Raw genomic sequence first — 21,750 nt, 5'->3', positions numbered from 1 at the left:
GAGAATTTTCTTAGCATACTGACAATTTTCCACTCTTATGTACAGCTAAAACTATCAGATTTCTTCTATGCTTAAAAGCCTACAGTGCAGAAAAAAGGCAGCGATTGGTACCGATATTCTCGAATATAGTCTTAACTCCAGAATAGCACAAAAAGCCTGGTTTTCCAGTGTCATTATAACTTCCTTATTCCCTGTTCTCCTCACACCTGTTCACATGCCACCAAGAAATATGCTCATCATCTCTATTTTTTGCCATATGTCCTCCATGCCCCATTTAGCATATTTTCCTGTTGATCTTTTAAACTCTCTTTAAGCAGTACCATCTTTATGAAGATTAATGCCTTCATAATCTTAATAATGTGTATATATGTATATATGTATATGTATATTTAACAATGTCTTTATATATATAATATTACTTAAGATACTATAGCATAACTGTTAGTTTAATTTTTCCAATTAAAAGACAGTAAATTAATGAAGGTCACCTTTATAATACTAGTATCTAGGGCATAGCCTAAAGCATAGCTGGTACATAATAAATTACTTTTGAAAAAAAAAATGTGAATGTAACTCACTTTTACTCATCTAATCAATATATTTAAAACCAATTTAATCAACTAGAAGACTGGGACGACATTTAAGTGGCTTAACAAAGTTCCATAATGGCCAGAATTAAAACCCAGAACCCAAACATATTAAGTCTTCATTACATTAGTTAGACTCAAAATATATGAAGTCTTCACATACTACTCAGCATTCCAGGACACATTCCCCTATCTTTATGTGCTCCTTTAATGTGAACTATGGGCCCAGCATGATAAAGGCTTAGGATTTCCAAGAACTTTTCAGTCTTACTGGAGTGGAGGGGTCAACTAATGTACTCAACAATTCAAAGCTAAACTGTGTTCCATTCTTAAAATAGCTGTTTCCATTTGATGCTAAATAATGCGTCTGAAATATGAAAACAAAAAAACAACCAGGCAGCGTTCTGCTTAACTACAACCATACTAACACCTTCTCCCAAATTTTATTCAGTTTTTGCAGGGTTTTTGGTTTTATTTTTGATTCACCTCATGGATACATTCTATCTCTATGCTGTTTAACTTCATATTTGTTGATTCGCCTTTATCTAGGCCACATTGTCATGAATAGAATAAATTCGCCCCCGTCTTCATTAGATTTTGAAGGTGTGTTCCTTGTTTCCATTTTTTATTTTCTGAGAAATCACCCTTGAATAGAGAGGCTCAGTAGCTTTAATTTTATTTGAGCAAATGGCAAGAAGAAAATGGTCTCACCAAATCCAGGCTTTTAGAGTTGCAGGGAAGTATCTCTTGTTGGTACTTCTGAATTATAAAAGAGAAACACAATTCTCTCCACAACAATAAGTGGTAAACAACAGCATAAATAACCCTCTACGTTTTTATCCCCAATTCTATAGGCCTAGCTGCTATTACTGGTAATACTTCTCATATTGGTTGTTGTAGCAATGTTCTGACTGCATCTAAAACATCACATGGACACTGAACAACGGAACCAGGTAAATAGGCCACAATTGTTGTATTATTCCTACAAACACCGCAAATTGAGGTGGAATGGGACATCACCAAGAATAAGTTGCCGATAGTACTGCACTGCAATCAGAGTTCAGTCTCAGCATCCAGACTCAACAAGAGACTTGGAGCCCTTGGGAGAGAATTAGCATTCGATCCCTCCCCACCCCCCTTTCTCCCCGACACACATTCCACTCTGGCATCCAGGAATTTTATCGCATGAAAGATTCATAGAAATTAATCTTGTTTCCCTCCCCACCCCAGGATCGTGGATTCCTCTAAGATCACATTCTTAGAATGCAGTACAGTTCACTCACAATGAATATTAGGATTTTGTAAAACAACCAAGTGATTCCTCTCCAGAGAGTGAAAAGAGTAGAGTCTATGGAGAAATTGTGACTAAGAAAATTTTCCAAAATCAAAGCTATTAAAATTCCTTCTCCCTCCAATATCTAACATTAAAAAAAAAAGATATTCACAAAAACTGAAATGCAAAAATGTCACCAATTTAGGCCTTTTTTCCTGCATTAGCAGAAATTATTAGAAATATTTAAATTCTGCCATTTTAATGGGGCAAACACACACACATTGGTCCCTTAAAATGGCAATTCAATTATTCTCTTGTGTTTAACTTGAGCCAAGAAGAACTTTTCATGTTGCCAGATTTGTCAAAGGTATATCTATAAATGATAACAGTAGGAAATGAAAGCATTTATGACAAAGGAAAGTAATGGCTGAATAATCGTTCTGGTTCACTTCCACATAAAAGCAAAATGAAGCCTTTGTTAATGACTACAAAGGCATGCTGTAAGTTCTAACATGGCTTTAATGCAATTGTGACTGTGCTGTATTTTCTAATGCAGCAATAGTTTGACTCACTTTATTCAACTTTGTACAAGAGTACAAGTCTGTGGTATAAATCAATGTGTTTATATCATGTCCCCACATCTAAGCTCCCCCTGAGAACTGGGCTACTGAGCTTAGAGTTTTCTAAGTACTTTGTGTTTCTATGTGAATGCAGGTATTAATCTGGAAGCATATGGAAGTATAACTTGCCCTACGGTGTTTTCCTCTTCTTTAGATGCTTGAAGCAGATTGTACCAGGGCTTAAGAGGCTGCTAAATCTGCATTTAACACACGTCCACTATTTAACCCCCAACTAACATGAGATTCCAACTCTGAACACCATTCTTCCACTTTTTTCCCAATGACAATCTTCCTGTCCAATGTGTTTCCATTAAGAAAGCTAGGAAGATTAAGGCAGAAGAAACTTTAAAAATAGGTGATTGATAAGTAAAGCTATTTTTACTACAGAAACTTTAGGGAGATAAAAATGTCAAGAAAATATTGAAACTTGAAGATGAAAATAGGTAAGTCATAAATTCTTACCGTGTTTCCCCGAAAATAAGACCATCTTACACTAAGTTATGCTCCAAAAGACACATTAGGGCTTATGTTCAGGGGATGTCCTCCTGAAAAATCATGCTAGGGCTTATTTTCCAGTTAGGTCTTATTTTGGGGGAAACAAGGTAATTGTGCCTATCCCTGAAGAGCCTAGAACTGTAGACAACAGTAAAGGGGGAGAAGGATAAGGTGGAACAGAAGATTACCAAGGTCTGAAAGAATAAGCTGGAGCGTTTAATCTAAATTCTGTTCTTCCAAATTCAAAGGAGTCAGTAAGCATAGTGATGGTCTTTTCTGGAACAGAAAGTGTGTAAATTTTCACTTGACAAAAGTGACATTAGAGAAGGAAGAAAATTTAAATTTAACTATCATTTAAAAAATAACGTTAGCCCTGTAAATGTGGCACTTTAAATTCTGTTGTGGAAGCAGATGAATATTATTCCTCTATGAGTCATAGGTACATCGTCAAGGCTATGATCATAGATTCCGCTGGAACAACGAGAGGCCATGTTTAAAAAAAAGGCCCCTGGTATGATAAACTTTAGAGCATAAAAAGGATGCATTTACATAGCAGGGAAACTCACATCTTGCTTCCCGAACAAAATTCTAAAGGAGAGAATTTTTGTGCACACCCAAGGGACACTGCTCTGTTCTCCAATGTGGCTGGAACAGGTCACACCTTCATCTACAGTAGAAGCATTATTATCCACTCCTGGCTTTTCAATCATTGAAGTTAAATAAATCTGGGTCAGTTTTTCAGTCTCTGTATGTTATCACTGTCCCAAACTCGGAAACAAATGGATATGTTGAGGTTGTACCTGGCCAATAGGAAGCCAATCATGGAGGCAACTGTTTCTCCTCCAGTTTAAAATTGTCAACTTTGGCAATAATTGGCCATTGACTTTGACATTTGAAAATGACACATCTGTAGAAATTCCACATTCACAAATTCACCCGAAAAAACCACTCTTGGAAAAACAATAATAACGCTACTCATCCATTACTAGCATTAGTAATGAACCGATTCACGCCAGCTCCTCAAGAGTGTAGCATTCATTTGTGCTACAAATCTTAGGTGTATTCTCTCGTTTCATTTTCACAATGATCCTTTGAGGCTGATGTTTTATTATTATTCCTGTCATTAATTATTCCCAATTACTGCAAGTAGCAGAATTTAGGGACAGTTTGCAAATAGTCAACAGCACACATATTAAATCTGTGAATGCTGAGGGGCCATTGTATCCAGAAGAATATAAGGAAACGGTGTTGGAGTTGATTTCCCTTCCAATCAATAGCACCATCTGTCCCTGGAACAAACTGCCTACCTTCCTTGGCTCTCTGTGCAGTGGATGCTGGGGAGCTCTGGGCGCAGTACACCTCGCGGGTCTGGACCCCACCTCCACAAACCGGTCCTGTCACATGCCAGTGGGGGTCTTGCTGCTCCAGGAGGAGAGAGACTTGGCATTCTTTCCATTCAGAGGTTCTCCAGGAATACCTGTTTGGTTTGATTTATTTAAAAAAAAAAGAAGAAGTAAGGAAAAATATAAAATTGTAAGGAAAACCTAGGTCATGACAACAAGTGTGCATAATAATCACTCTTTCTAACGCTAAATCTTTGCCTATAAATAAAGAAATCTACTGGCTTTGACTACTAAATCCCCTTTGTGTCCTAGAGAAAAATCACAGCAGCCTAACATGATAATAACACAGGATGAGAGGAGTGAAGGAAGTAAATATGGATAAACAGTGGATTTGTCTCAGCTTTGAAGCTGCAAGAGAATAAAGAATAAAAGGAAGGAGTTGAAACCAAATAAGCCTAAACTTGTCATAGCAGCTGAACTTGTCATGGAGTTTCATTTCACAAACTTCTAGATGACTTTGTGTGAAATGTGGCCTTTCTTTTTTAGTTAGTAGGATACTATTTGAATGTGTGAAGTTGGAATATATTAATTTAATTAATTTAAGACCCAGTGTTATATTATATTATATTATATTATATTATATTATACCCAGTCATATTAATTTTTGCTCCAAAAGATGCATTAGAGCTGATTGTCCGGCTAGGTCTTATTTTTGGGGAAACAAGTATAACCCTACAGTATTCACATAAATACCAACAGACTCATTAACTTCTGGAACAATAAACAAACCTAAGAACATTCTCTTATCTGCTGTCCCATTTCAGATTTTAGGGAAAAATTCTCAACTTTGTGACTGTTTAAAAGAAAAGAACAATGAAAATAAGCTTGTATCTCCAAGATTCTGACCTTATAGATAAAATTGAAATCATGTAACAGACATCAAAATCAGGAGGCAAATCTCTAAGAAACCTAATAGTGAGCAAACCCCTCACAATAAATGACATCATTCTAAAAGGCTTGAAAGCTGAGAATCAGTCACAATCATCCTTGTGAAAAGCACATTGTAAAAAAAGAATATGGACAATCCTATGTGTTTTGTTGTCACACAATTATTCTCGCTCTGTGTCACTAAGTCACTATCATATGGTTTTCCAAGGCTTGAAAATGAGTAAGCTGGGCAAGAATTTGGAGTGAAGAATTCAAGTCCTGCTTATACCAGGTGAATATAGACAATACGTTTCTACTTTCTGGGCATCAGAGACCGAGCAAGTTCGGTTCTTCCCAGAGGTAGTCCTTCTCTGAGCGGGGGTCGGGGGCCAGTTCCTCAGCCCTTTCTCCTCAATCAGTCAGCATTGTCACCGTGTTTACAATGGTCACTCAAGCACCAGGCTTGTTCCCCACGCCTCTGAGATTCAAAGCTCAGGTGGCTCTGTATTCCAGGGCAAGACACGATGAAGTAGGGGTGTGTTGGGGTAGATGGTTACCAAGTTCTCATTTTAAACCTTCTTCCTACTAAGTTTCCCTCACAGAAGAGCTCTCTGGTTATTAAGGAGGGGGTGAGATAAGTAGCTGACTCCAAGGCTCCTATGACATAGCAAATAAGATAAGCAAAAAGTGGGTAGTGTGGTGCAGGCGCTAAGCATGCTTTAGGTTCAAACCAAACTGGTCCTTGACACTAACTAGTCATGTGACTTTGGCCCAGTTTTGTTTTCTCATCTGTAGAATGCCAATAATAATATAAATGTTGAACCTAGCATATAGTAAATATTCAAAAAACATTAATTCCCTTTCTTCTCATGGCATTCTACATGTGTCTTGGCCCTCTTGCCACCACAGAAAACACACACACACATATATACACAATTCACATTTTATTTATGAGGATTTCACTGATTTTATCAAAAGTCCTAATTTTAGAGGTTGAGGAATGCCACTGTATAATCTCCAGCAACCAAAGATCAGCAAAAAGCATAAAAGAAACAAAGTTTAGAATGATAGCCAGGGACAGTAATTTGTTTGCTTGTTTGAAAGGAATGGTCCGTGGTGTCTGAATTGCATTTTCAATTAATTTGTCATGACCTTATAAGAATTATCAGTGGAAAAATTTGGGAAGTCATTAAGCAGAAAAATGAAAAGGAAAGTTTAATGACTATGGCTTTATATAAGTTAACAAAAACCCTGCTGGTAGCCCAATAACCAAAGATGCACAAACTCCATTCACTGGCAAACAACAAATTCTGTAAAGAAATATAAGACATTGGTCACTGTCACTATTATTTACCACCTCAGAGAAAATACCAACCCAGCAAGTGGCAGAGGAAGAAGCACACTAGCAGAGGACTTCTGTATTCCTTTTTAAAATGAGGGTCTTTTCATAGTCTTTCCTCCTCCTTTTATCTTTATTTTTTCAAAAGCGCTATGTTTAGTCACAAATCACCCGGCAGCCATGAAAACTGATCATCCTGAACTCCACCAACCTGGGAAAGTGTCTCTAGGATCTGACAGAATAAGAAATCAAAGGAGTTCGCTCAGTTAAACGTTACCGGCTTTCTCCTTTAGAAGTTGTTACAGTGACAGCCCTCCAGCCTCTGAACAACTTGGCTTTCTGACTGCCTGAGACATTTGCTTTAATGGTTAAGTCCCTGTCAAAGACGAGGCCTTTCCACCCTCTCTTTCCCAACTCAGATGCCTTTCAACACAACCTCATTTTGTCTTTATGCTTAGGAGGGAAATATGGGGATTGTCAAAGGCCAGATTCCTACACCCCACCCGCTCCCCGTAAGTGAACAGCACATCAAAATCAATTGTGGAAATGCCTCAAATACAGTAGACGGCCATGGACTGAAAGAAATTAGCCAATCCTCAGAGCCCCTTACCAATATGACCATGTAGGATCCATTTGCTTATGTCAAAGGGTCCAGCTGAACAAGATAGATAAGGCATTAATTTATCTGGGCTACTAGGATATCATGACCTATCCCCCAAGTAATAATAACAACCAATACTTTCTGCTTGCTTACTCTGTGCACTACTTCATTTAATCCTCCCAACAAATCTAACAAAAATGTTATTTCCCCTTTTATAAATGGGAGAATAGGCATAAACAAGAAGCAATTCTCACATTATTAAGTGGAAGAGCAGGTTTCAAAGTCAGGTTCGTCTGATTCAAAAACACATCTACTTAATGAAATGACATTTGGGTAGATTAAAACAGTGAATGGCAAACCAATGAAACTTGATCAGAGCATATAGAAAGCAAGTTCAATTGACAATAGGCACATACCAGCCTAATCACTATAAGGACAAGCAAAGGTTGGTTTTGGTCTGAGGATGTGTGTTCCAGACCAAAGGGGGAAAAAAAATCCTCTGCTGGTTACAAAGATATCGTCAGCGACAAAACTGACCAACAATATTTCACACTGCTATATTTTTCTTCCAGTCTCAAACACAATTATTGTTTGAGAATATTTTATAGCCAATCATTTTATAATTAGAGCACTGTGGTCACATAGAGTCAAATTTTAGCACTTTTAGGATATAGTTGTACGTTAATAAGAGGAACAAAATATAAGCCAAATAAAAGAATCTCTAATTGTAAAAACTGAAATTCCCATTAAAATTTAAAGCAGACAAGATTTTGAAGAAAAATGCCTTATTCAAAGTGCTAAAATCAAATTCCCTACATTTCTCCCTGGTGATTCTGCATCTTTGCTAAACCTGTCATCCATCATCCATTCACATGAATTCATGAAAACAATTCCAATGCCCCACTATTAATGAGAGTGCACACTGTTAGCCACTGTGGAACCCCAAATCTCTGAAAAGGGGAATGCTCATAACTCAAATACTGAATGCTTGGGGGAAAAACAATTTGTACGAGGACATTTAGTTAACATAAAGGCATGCGTGAGAGACTGAAGGCAGGAAGGAGCGGCAAAACAGGACTCCCTAGTAAAAGAAATAGGCCTGACCAAATAATAAGGGAATCACTTACTCAAACATGTGTTCATTCATCCTTTCTTTCAATACATAATTTGTGTGCTCTAACCATAACCATGCACAGTTTCAGACAATAGAAATGCATAGCAGTGAGCAAGAAAAAGTCCCTGACCTTGGGAAGGTTACCTTCCACTGGCGCAGACAGAAATATGTCAATACATAACACGGCATCAGATAACACAGTGAAGAAAGACAAAGAGAGCTATTTCAGTGCCATGACCAGGTAAGTCCTCAGACTCCTGAATAAAATGAGGGAGTGAGTATAAGACTAAGTGGGCAAGGAGTATTCTAGGCAGAGAGAAGAGCATGTTCAAAGGTCCCAGGGATGGTACCTTCTAAGAGAGCACAGAAGCAAGTGTGATTGAGACAGGCAGGTCAAGGCATATCGAGAGGAACATTATAGGAAATGAGGGTGAGCCAAGGGCCAGGTTACAGAGAACCTTGTAGGCAAGAGTGAGAACTGTGTTATTCAAACGCACTAAGAAATGATTGGAGTTTTGAGGAGAACTGTATATGATGATGTGATTTCAGTTTTAAAGGACCACCCTCACTGCTGAGTAAATAGACTATGGGGTGGTGGAAGGAGGGAGACAAGTTTGGAAGTCTTTGACTGTCCAGTCCAGGAGAAATGACGGTGGCTCCAGTGGAGGCAGTCAGAGTCAATGTGGTGAGAAGTGATTAGATTCTGGATATACTGTGAAGGTTGAGACAACCTTATAATAGGTTTGCTGTGGATGCAAGAGACAGAGAGGAGTAAAAGATGCTTCCAAATTGTTTTTGTCCTGAGTATTAGTAGCACAATTTCTCAGCACAGAATTCTTAAGTGAGACAGCCCAGGATAGGTGACAAGAATACAAACATTGGAACAACCATGTATTAGAACTGTGCAATTCAGTTCTTCATTTACCTCCTAGACTCTGCTTACTGAATCTTTCTCCCATGCCTAAAACTCATCACCCAGTTTCTTTAGATGTTCTCCATAACTTCAGTATACTCTTAAGAAATGGTCCATAAAAACTCATATTTAATATGGTCTCATCCTCAGGAGATATATGCAAATTAAAAGAAGAAACCAAGATTAAGTCAAAGAAAGGACTCTTCTAACAGTAGATGTATATATTCCCATCAAGACATATATGAGGCAGATTGCAGATTAGAAAAGCCTACTTTAGGTCCTGAAATGCAATCACCCAGGTAGTCAGCATATCTTCCTGAGGGTGATGATATCCAAGTCAAGGAATCCCAGATTCAAACTGTCCTCCACATTGAAGTGGGGAGAGCAGAAAGAGTAAAGAATCAATTTATTGCTGTAAAGTAACAAGTAGTGATATCCTAAATTAGCAAAGCCAAAATTAGAAGAGTAGGCACGTGAGCAACAAGTTTTAAAAGACCTCCATCCTACCATGTGACATAAAGTAATTCTAATAGCGATAGGACAGCAGGGCTATCAGTCTTATAGCAACTTCTGCCCTTCAGAATGCATGCTTTGTCACTTTCATAAGGCTTAGAATTACTTACGAGATGTGGGTTTCTTTTTTCCTTCTCCTAAAGGCTTAGATTTAAAGCAAAGCAACATAGGGTAGAATCTTAAGTGATTTAATTATAACAGATTGAAAGAATAATTGCATTAGTTAATGGACATGCTTTGACTAAGCATGTATAGATTTGCAAACACACTTGAAATTGAAACCCTGCTGCAAGGTATTGAAATTAAATGTGTGTATGTTAAAAATAAGTGTACTGCAGCATGACTAATTCATGATGATAATGTCTGTTGTCCTTTTAAAGTTGTAAATGCATTTAAAATAGAATTAACTTGTCATTTTTTACTGAGCAGACAACCAAAATAAAGGGAACTGATCAAGCTTTATACATTTTATGCTCTAGTAATTTTTTTATTGAATAGAGTGGGACTATTGATTATGGAAAGCTACTCTGACGTGCAAAGCTCTTTGCTCTTCAGCAGATGGCTTTGGTAGCCAAACTGCACAAATGTATTATTAATAGACTTCTATCGCTTTGCACAGCACTTAGCAGTACATTAATGTTCTTACATTAAGAGGGGAACAAATCTTCTATCCAGAAGACTTAAAGTGGCACAATGGGGACTCATGACACAACACACACTACTAAAAGACAGACTCAATAAAAAGGCATCAGTCTCCTGTTGAACCAATTCACAAAATCTTTGAAATGGTTGTTTCTTTGCTAAAACAGGTTCTCCTGAGGGTTCCAGTTCATGGCCCCTTTACGCCTGCTTAATTAAAACAATAAAAAAAAAACAATAAAAAAATCCTTAAAGAATTCATTTGGCAATCATTTATTGAGCTCCTATTATGTGCAGGGTGTTAGGTGCTGTGATAAATGTGACAAGATACAGAAAATGTGTTAGGTGATGTGCCATTCTGATCAGATGTGCCATTCTGATCTGGAAGGCACACTTTTACAAATTCTGATCATAAACTTATTCCTCACCCTTTTTGAACCTACTTTTATAACCAATGACAACAGAAATTTCTTATCAGGAAAAATCTAGATACATGGTTAGCAGAAATAAGGTGGCCACTGGAGACCATGTCACCTCAAGCGCTGTGTGCCTATCCATTTCCTGTGCAGATATCTTTATTTAATCTCTTTGATGATGTCGATTCAGCTGTTCTTTATAAGAAATGACTGAATCCTCCACACATTTTTATATAATAAATACAAATATGGAATAAAGTATTCCATGCATAATATTGTTCTGGCAGTACCATACATTTCAGCATTCATTCATGCATTCATTCATTCATTCATTCATTCATCCATTGTTTACTCAGCATTTACTATGAGCTAGGTACTTTTATAGGTGTTATCCATTCTAAGTAGAGGGAAAACATAATAAACAAAAAGCCATATCCATATGTATGGGATGACGTGTGGGAGCATTACTAACTATTAAACACTTTGAGAGGACATGGGTAACATGTTCTGGATGCTCTAGTTTTAAAAGATATATTACACCAGATACTTCAGATGAACAATCTAAGTGAACACAAATGGAAAGTTTCCAGTTTCGTGAGTTCTCCAGCGATTAGCAGTTTCAGGCCAAAGCAGGTGTTGAAAAAACATCTCTTCAAGATATATCCCAGCACTCACTTTGTGCCAATGGGCAAAGGAAGACAACGATGAAGCCCGGCTATTACCTACTATCCTTTTCTTTGGCTCTTTCCCTGCCTTCAAAATTCATCTAAAAAGATCCATCAACTAACACTCAGAGTTTTCTCAAGGGAAAATCTATCTAGAACATCTAAAATTGGGTTCAGTGTCTTAAAGGGGTTTAAGGAGATAGGCTGATCACAGCGGGTTGTTTTACAAGGAAATCAAAGTGAGCTGCAGGATCCCCAGCTAGATCTCTCTGTATGACCTATAAACTCTTTGTGAAGAATCTCTAGATTACCGAGATAAGGATAAATTCATATATACCAAAGACAAGAGGGATGGATTATAAGGACCCATCTGTTCAGTGCCAGACCCAAGTATATTGAGAGTAAGTTTTACAAATTGGCTTTTCTATGTAATAATATCACACAGTTTATATATTACTCTCAGCTATGCAGCTCCTGCCCTGAAAGCTTAACAATTTTACTCTACATTGGTGACTGTCACAATTTAATAGTTTTGTCTTATAGTAGATTTCAAACTCTAAATGATCATTTAAGAGGTAAAACAACAATTTTTGCATGAAAGCTATTGCCTCCTGGTGAGGTGGTAGAAGTTGTTAGTGGGCTATCTGAGATGTCACTTCCAAGAAAGATGCCTAGAGTTGACGTTTTTCAATATTCTTCTGTGTTACAGTGTCTTTAGCCAGAACGGGCTCTCTACCTAAACACAAAGGATCTGGAATTCTAGTTGTTCCTGCATGACGTCATATCTCAGCTCACTGACAGTAAACATTTAAAATGTGTCCTCTGTCTTCCTTATGCTATCTAGTAGACATGGCCACCCTGTAATTTATGGTCTTAGAATGCTTTTCACCTTCCTCTTAGTTGAGATGCAGGACCTAATATTTTAGGTGTTCATTAGGACATAGGAAAGGATCCAAATGCCAAGGTACCTTATCTTTCAAAGTTTTGAGACAGAGAATAACCTAATGTCCAAGGTCATAAAGCCCAATGATAGGAGATAAACACACCAAGAGAAAAGCTGGCAAGTGACAAGCAGATGTATTCCCTCTCTCATTTCTATCCTACCCCATAATATATAATATGGGTGTTTAGTGTTATGTTGGGGGGTAGCATACAATTACAAGTAGACCGTAATGCTGAAGGAAGTTTCTTGGTTATATGTCTTGGTCAAAAATAGCATACTCTTGAAACAAGCTTAAGGCTATACATACAGAAAGCTAACTTATTGGTAATGCTAAAAATTTCCAAGCTAGCATAACAGACTAGTCTCTGTCTCCTTTCAAGTTAAATTAGTTGTCCCAAGGCAACATCCAAAATGTTCTGGTCTCAGGGAATACTTCTAGAATGGGCTCCTCTGGGTCACATTTTCTTTCATAGAATCATGCCTTAGGAACTGGCATTCATAGTGTATAGAGATGAAATCATAGTGTGTGGTCCTGCAGGGGAAAGGAGTAGAACCAAAGCTATGCGACTGAAGACCTTTTTGAGCATTAGTAACATACAGGAACTAGAGCTCTTTCTACCTCCATACTCTTCTTGGAATATTCTTCCCCTAATTACCTGAATGGCTGATTTCCTCACTTCCTTTAAGCCCTCCCCTACAATGTTACCTATTCAAGTGAAGCTTCTCTAAAGACTCTGTTTAATTCTGTAATCTGAGTTGAACTCCTATCATAGCATCCTAAAAGCTTCCACATTTACCCTGCTCTAATGTTTTACTTTTTCCACAGATCATAAGAAAACATAGTTTATTTCATTTAGTATATTTACTTGGTATATGTTCACTAAAATTTAAGGCCCATGAAGGGGAGGGAACTTTATTTTATTCTCTGAGGTAGCCCAAACACTTAACACAGTTCTTGGCACACAGCAAGATTCAGTGCATATTTACTGAATGAATCAGCATTTCTCCTATAGCAAAGATGGCGGAAGGGTAAAAGCCAAAACATATTCAGAGAGAGCTTTAAAAACACTGAAGTCCCAGAACTGTACATTTTCCTGTTGGGGAGAAATATGGTGAAGGAAATTGCTTGATGCATGTGAATCGCTCATGAATTCTAGGAAAGCAGAAATGGACATTTTTGTTTCCTAATAGACTTTTTTTGTTTCCATTCCCCTGTTCACAATGAATTTTAATCACTTATGTCAAACTAGAACAAAAGTTAATACACAACTTTTATGCTTTCCTGTGGAAGAGGCCACAGCTCAGATTTCAGACAAATAAGAATGTCAGCCAATGTTAATCCTGTTGTTATTTATGCATTCTCCTTTCCACAACCAAGTGGAATCATTAATTAACACATCATTCTCCCTAGCAAACACTGGTTAGTATGCAGTGAATTTTCTAAGGCTCCTATTTCCTCCTATTTCCTGCAAATTCATTACTTGAATAGGTTTTAAAAAAAAATGTCAAGTTCAGTAACATCATCGAATAGCAGAACAAGAAGGCCAGGTCCATCTCTAATGAAATGTTTCAGCCTCTGTTTTCAGATGTTAAGGTTCAATCGAGTAAAGATCAATACAGAAATTCATCTTGGATATGCCACGAATGATTGCTAGTCCACATCATTTTGTTGGAAAAAATTATATATATGAATACATGTATATGGTATGTACACACTTATCTTGGTATGTGACTATCATGAGAGTCAGTCTGATTAATGAAAAGAACAGTGACTTTCAGCCAAATGGACCTCAATTAGAATCTGAACATTACCAATTTATATACCTTTTACTCTCGAAAGTGTCCCTTTGGATGATAAACTATGTGATTCTAAATAATCTTTATAAACTTTCTGATCCATAGGTCCTCAGTAAAAGGTTGTCATTATTTAACAAACGTAGATACAACTGAACTTTTTCAGCAGCATCAGGAAGGAACCACACTGACTTCCAACAGAATCGTGATAGTTATTAATAAAGAAAAAAGAAGGAAAAAGTGAAGGGATATCTATAAATCAGCAAACTGTTCAAAATATCTGGATAAGGTCACTTGCATTCCGTGAAAGGAATGAAGAGAAAAGGAACCAATGTGAAGGTCATTATTAAACACAGATTCTATTCCTAGAAACTTACTATCGAAAACCTTTCTGAATTTTGCCTCCATAGGGGAAAAATAAAAGATTTCCAATTACTCAGAGGAAATAAGTTTGTACTCCACTGAATTACTGTAGCATGCCTTACAAGGAAAGGAGGGATTGTCTTCCTGGAGGAAATGAGCATACCTGCAAATACAACAAAGGTTGTCATTCTTGTAGTATCTCCTACCTGCTGAGCACTGGCACTGACATTTCACATATCTGGTCTGTAGCTTTCCAACCTTCAATACAGCCAGTATGACTAGGCATATTTTATCAAAGAGGGAGATGTCTTAGAGAAATTATATAGCTTGTCCAACAACCCACAGCTAATAAGAGATGGAGATGCAATTCTAATACAGGTCTAACCAAGTTCAAAGGGGACAGAAATCCCAGGGTTTATGCTGTTTCCAGTCACATGCATTGCCTCAAAATTAGTGTTTCAAAGGATTGGACACATACTCAAGACAATGAGGGAAAATTCTGTGAGACAATATCTTAATCTGTAAAGGATCTTGAACCCCACCTACATTCTCTGATTTTCAGGTAAGGAATAATAAGAATCTAAGGTGTTATCTTAGTAAAAAATGAACAATCAGTATGTAAGGAGTATGTTGAATCTACACTGATTTCAATGGTGAAGAGGAGGAAATGAGTGGCTAGGAATCTGACAAGAGAAACTTGCCCCTTTATCACCTCCAGCACCCAATATATACATCATTTCAGGTTTAAGGAATAGCCAGCTCCATCAGGAACATCTGTTGAGTGTTTAATCCACTACCATCCCCATGTCCCCAGATGATTCATTTCTACAAGAAGCTTTTTGTTTGCTTCATTTCATTTCTTGCAGGGAAAATCATTCTCATATCTTAGGAACAATAGAAAATGTGTATTTAAAATAGCTACAGATTTAACAGATATAGTTCAGGGCAGTTGTCCAGCAAGAATTACCACAAATCCACCCCCAACAGACTTCTGAATAACCAGCCCCTCGTGACTTCTGTCATTATCAGACTTGGCCAATTGTGAGAAAGGAAAACAGAAAGCAAACAGAAAGGAAAACAGAAAGGAAAATATACTGGAGGCCTTGATCAAGAGCTATACAGCCAGAAAAAAAATATTATCAATATCAAGATGTTAAAATATACTAGCTACCAATCTATGGTAACCCTCTGTCCAACATTGTCTGACTCCCAGGGGATTCTGGAATAGAAACGCTACCAGGTGGCAGTTAGATTTAGAACTGCATAAGAAATGAGATGCTGCCCCTCATTAGCTGTGTAAGATCAGGGATTATTTAATCTCTCTGAGTAGTAATGTCCTCACAAAATGAAGATGCCATGAATGGTTTCTTAGGCTGTTAAAAGTAGTAGATATAACATATAATAAGATAAATAACATTATCGAACATTTATTATGTGTCAGGTAAGAATGAAGTAAGCACTGCTAGTAGATGCATAAAGTAAGACACCAGAATTAAATCACTTGCCAAAATTCCCATGACTAAAAACTCACAGAAATAGGACTGGAGCCTAGGGAATCAATACCAAAGTCCATGCTCCCAACTTAATGTGCTATCCTGCCCAGTATGAAACTCTGGACTGAGGAAAGACTCAACAAATATGAATCATGGCTACTGTTGTCATTGTTAACATCCCTATATCACACAAAATGAGGCTATAGATAGCACTAAATACTCACATCACGGAACACACAGTACCTGGGACATAGCTGCAAAAGTTCTCCTTCAACAATGCAGGCCTCCTTCTCCAGAAGTTCAGGGCACTCCTTTCCACCTCCAATAGCAACGTGCTTCACATTCCGGCTCCTGCTCCTAAATCCTGGTGAGAGGCTCCCTGAATGACACGTCTTGGAGCAGGGACTCCAGGAGGACCACTCGGTGGTCTCACAGTCTTTCGGCATGATGCAGGACTGCACAGTCAGAGGAAAGGAGTCTTGCTTACAAAGGCTAAAGGAACACAAGCAGAAACCAGTAGACCACAGATTAAATGGATGAAACCAACACTATGCAGAGTCTACAATTTAAAAAAAATAATAATAAAATCAAATCTAGTTTAAGCATCTAGATTAGAGGATTTACCAAACAAACGTTGGAGGCATCATGATAAAATATTGGACGATGTGCATTTTAAAAAAATCTATGTTCTATCTCATCTGAAACTTTGAAATTTCACTCTTTCGGGATGCATGTAAGATGGGTAGACCTTATAATGGAGGCTCTTCCGGTGTGCTTTCACCTATGATACCGCCTACAGTTACCATTTACTGACTGGTCCTTATGTGTCACCCCTGTGCTGCACTTCACAGGGACTGTCTCATCATAATCTCACATGTTTACCTGTTATTACCTCCATTTGCAGATGAGAAAACCTCGGCCCAGGAAGGCTAAATCACGTGTCTAAGGTCCAACAAAGTTAAATGCAAGCTTTAGAGCAGGGATGTCCAAGCTTTTTTCAATGTTTTTCACCAAGGGTCATATGCGGTAAAATACACAAACAGCCGGGCCACTCACTCGAGGTGAAGTACATATTGCCTCACCTGGTTTATTTAAGTAAACTAAATATGTTTTTGGAATTTGCTGCGGGCCAATAAAAAATGGGTCACTGGCCCCAGTTGGCCCGTGGGCCGCAGTTTGGATTACAGTATTCATCTATCCATTCTTTTAAATCCATCATCCATTCTTTTAAATCCTGGGCTATTGAAAAATAAACCAATGTAATGTTATGTTTCCCCACACTGTTAGGCTCTGAGAATCAATTTCCTCATCTGCAAAATTCAGGTACTATCAAATACTAACAATCGAATCGGGAAACAGATAAAGGCATGAAAAGATAAAATAATATGATAATGTGAGGCACTCAACATAAAAGTGTTTACGATGAGGACAAACACTGAGGAGGCAGAGACGGACCACCTGGGAAGGCAGGCGTGGAGGTGGCGGGTTCTATGAGAGGACACCAGAGCTGTATTTTAAAAGATTAATAGGAGTTTCTCAGGCACAGAAAGAGTATTTTAAGAAAATAGCATATTTGAAGATGATATAACACTTTGTGGAGATGGGAACCAGTGGTATGCTGAAGTTTGATATACTGTTTCACAAGAACCAATTGCTAATGTTCAGGAATTTTGCAAGCCAGTTGGCTTCATGTAAGTCATTTAAACTGGCCATGGTGGGAGTATTTACACTACAGATATCAACAAATGCTACGAATCACGCCCCTGACCCCTGACCACTGAGGACTGGTGCTTAATCACTTACATGCATTCCACTGGGGGAAAGGAAAAAGCCAATTTGTCCATTGTCATAATTTTTTCAAGTTATGAAGCATAAAGTGTAAAGAGGAAAGTGGATAGACATTGGGAGTGGGGATTGTTCAGAAACAGTTCTGGAAAGGCTTTGTATCAGGGGCTAAGGAATTTGGATTTAATTGAGCATTAAATAATTTTAAATGGAGGAAATTCAGTTAGACTCATATAGGAAGACAATATTTCAAATATTAATTGACATTCTTTTCTTTTTTTCACTTTCTTTGTGTTAGCCTTTCCTTCCGTCAATCAAAGGTAGCCATTAGTTTGGGGGAAGAAGAGGATAATTTTGACAGGAATATGAATCAAAGAAAGAGTCAATGCTCAAATACTGACTTCCGAAAATTGGGCCTATGGAATATTGTGGAATAATGGGATCTAGACAATATTTGGTAACAGTTGCTCTGTATGTGTCTAAAAAGAGAGAAATATTATAATGTTTCCAAGTTTCTGACTTGGGAAAATATGTAGATAAGGGAGCCACCAACAGAAAAAATGGATTGTAGAAGGAGGTATGCAGAAAGTATAAAATATGCTCATACTTGGCCATTTTTGTAAGTAAATTACAGTGAGATTTCCATATTAATATTCTTCGTGAAGCTATGGAAAGTTAGCATGGCTTTCAAAACTCACAATGATATGAGATACACTCTTGGTCCAATATTTTATTTTTGGTCTATTTAGATCATGTCATTCCTTTCAAAATGAAAAGGCAATGTGTACTTCATTACAATCACTAACTTCAGTGTGACATTCTGGGACTTGGGAGCAAGACACTACAAGAATCTCTCTTGAAAGTGTCCTGCCTGACATAGAATGTACTATCACTGTGCCACGTGGCGGTAGGGGGAGAGGGACACCTCTTTCTGTTGTAGTACAACAACGGGAAATTGTTCATCAACAAGGAATTTCTAGGTTTTGACTTTCAGAAACTTGTTATTGGCTGAATTGTGTGCTCCCAAATTCACATGTTGAAGTCCTAGCCCCCCATACCTCCGAATGTGTCTGTATTTGAAGATAGTCTTTAAAGAGGTAATTCAGTTAAAATGAGGTCACCAGAGTGGGTCCTAATGCAATGTGACTGGTGTCCTCCTAAGAAGAGATTAGGACATAGACACACAGAAGGAAGACCATGTGAAGACACAGAGAGTAGATAACTACCTACAAGTCAAGAAAAGAGGCGCCGGAGAAATCAATCCTGCTGACACACCCGATCTCAGACTCTCCAGCCTCCAGAACAGAGAAAAGTAATTTCTGTTGTTTAATCCTCCAGTCTGTGGTATTTTGTTAAAGAAGCCCTAACAAGCTAATACAGATATTTTATAAAGTTTTTCAATTTGCGGGTGTAACAAAAGAGTTACAATTTCCAAGATGGACGTCCTTCTTTCTTTCATAAAGAAGGTCTCATACTATGCAGTTCTCTGTCTACAGTTGAAATGGTGGTTTGTTTCTTCCCATTTACCAGCTTTCATTCTCTGTTGCTTATCTTCCCTGAACTGACTTTCCCTATTAGACCAGTAGATGGATAATAAGGCTCTAACAGTATGAGTATTTGCATGGAGATGCAGGGATTAATCAAGGGTTCTTGTGTTTTTGAAAAGTGCTCCTAATTCTTGGGATTAGAAAGGGGATGTGTTCTATTGATTACATATTTACTTATTTTTAATGTTATTGTCACTAACCTGCCCCATCGGTTTAAAAAAACAATAATAACCATAAATCACAGAGCACTGGTCTAATTTGATCAGTGAGATTTCATTTTACAGGAATATTGGGATATTAAATGGTGAATCAGAAGGTCTGCGTCCTGGATTTTGCATCACGATACATTAGCATGATCTTAGTCTCCTAGCTGTTTAGTTTCATTGCTGCAGGAAAAAATAAAAAAATAAAAAAAAGTGATCCGTTCACCTCCCCAGAGCTGTGGTGACTTTCAGTGTAAGTAAAATCATCTTGTAAACTAAAGCCCATAACAAAGACTCTTGTCTACACCTAGAAATGGGAATACATCTTTTCAGAGACGGTGATGTGCCTTTTTAATAAAACAAACATATACTGATGATTCGTCTCTTTAAAAACAAGATGCTATGGTAATTATACCTCCTTGACATTTACAGAGTATGTTGTCATTTATGAATTGTTTCACACTTATTGAACTGTAAAGAAAATCTTTAAAATTAAAAATTAGTAATTCTTACTTCTGGAAATGTAAAGAAATCTCTTTACTTACAAATTAAGGACAGAAACTCCTATAATATAAAAATCACCAGAAACATATCCTCACTTTATTAACACCTCAGTTACCACTTTAATATTAAACATCTCAAATACTCTGGAAAAAAAAGAATAAAATAATTACTCCTATTTTTTTATTAGAAAAGGCCAATATTTGCTTCAGAGTTCATTAATAAAAAATTACAAATTTTGGTGAAATCCCCTGTATTCTTTTTCAGTCACAGCCCATCTCATCCCCAGACACAGCCACTGTCCTGAAATTGATTTGTATTAGGTATTCTCCACCACATTTTTATATTTTAACTGAATATGCATATATTCATAAATAGCATGTAGCATCCATTGTCTTGCATGTTTTTAAAACGTTTGCTTAAATTTTGTTTCACACATTATACATATTACTCTGGAAAATTTTTTTCTCACTTAATATTATGACTTCTAGACATATCCATGTTGATAAATGCAGATATTGGTCATTCATTTTTATTAGTGCTCATATTCTAATGTATACTCTAATGTATTTATTCATTCTCCCATTAGTGCACTATTTGGCAGTGCTTAATTTCTTGGAATTCCACAGGATTATGTATTGAAACTCTTTTCACATGTGTCTACTTGTTACACATGTGTAAGAGATTTTCTCTAGTATTTTTGCCTGGAGTTGGACAATATCCATGTAACCAAATGTACTAGATATTGTAAAATTTCTCCTTCCCTTCATGTTCAAAACTCTTGGTATTATCAGACTTGAGACTTAGTTTTTCCAAAATGTTGAGAAAGTATATTTGGTTTTTCAGATTACCACTGAGCTTTATATTCTTCTCACATGTTTAGTAACTATTCCAATTTCCTATTATATGAGTTGACCCCTCCTACTTTTGGGCCATTATGGTTGCCTGACTAATAGCCCCCCAAAGATGTCCACATCTTAATCTCTGGAGCTGGGAATATGTTACCTCACATGCCAAAAAAGATTTGCAGATGTGATTGTTAAGGATTTTAAAAAGTAGAAATTATCCTAGAACAATGTAATTACAAAGGTCCCTATAAGAAAGAGGCAAAAAGGCCAGAGACACTAAAGGACATGTGATAACAGGATCACAGGTTGGAATAAAGTAAGGCCATGAGTCAATGTGGCAGGAAGCCGCTAGAAATTGGAAAATGCAAGGAATTTCCAGGGGAAAACAAAACACAAAATAATATACCCATTTCAAGATTTCTTAACTTTTAGGCCAGTGACCTCCAGAACTATAAAATAATACATTTGTATTGTTTTAAGTCTCTTAGTTTGTTTAGTCATATTACAAAACTCAATGGGAAACTAGTATATCAATTTTTTCTATTGGACTACTCTTTTCCTTATTGAAGCTAAGAATTTATGTATGATGATAAATATATAGAAACATAGATACATTCTATATAATAACTGTTGTTTGTGTATGTTACAAATATATTTTCCTATAATTTTATTTTTAATTTTGTTTACAGTGCTACATATTTTGTTGCTGTTGTTCAGTCTTTCCCTTTATAGTTTGTGCTTTGCATGCCACATTTAAGATTTTTACACTATCCCAACGCCATAAAGTAATATTCCCATATTTTTCTTCTAGAAAACTTTTAATTTCTG

At 37.1% G+C, this 21,750-nt stretch overlaps 1 protein-coding gene across 2 annotated transcripts in view; it reads right to left on the bottom strand.

The window, feature by feature from the left end:
- THSD7B (thrombospondin type 1 domain containing 7B) overlaps window positions 1-21,750 on the bottom strand; it is an 815,330-nt gene that overhangs the window by 501,257 nt on the left and 292,323 nt on the right. For both annotated transcript variants that reach the window (XM_081051932.1, XM_081051933.1), the window contains exons 4-5: window positions 16,282-16,530; window positions 4,283-4,452 (exon numbers count right to left, since the gene is read on the bottom strand). In XM_081051932.1, coding sequence (XP_080908058.1) covers window positions 4,283-4,452; window positions 16,282-16,530 — 419 coding nt within the window. The remainder of the gene's footprint in view (window positions 1-4,282; window positions 4,453-16,281; window positions 16,531-21,750) is intronic.

The sequence above is a fragment of the Rhinolophus hipposideros genome, assembly GCF_964194185.1.
Source record: "Rhinolophus hipposideros genome assembly, chromosome: 6".
NCBI classification, from domain to species: Eukaryota; Metazoa; Chordata; class Mammalia; order Chiroptera; family Rhinolophidae; genus Rhinolophus; species Rhinolophus hipposideros.
The sequence above is the reverse complement of the archived record's forward strand: the minus strand, read 5'-3'. Positions and strand labels throughout refer to the sequence as shown.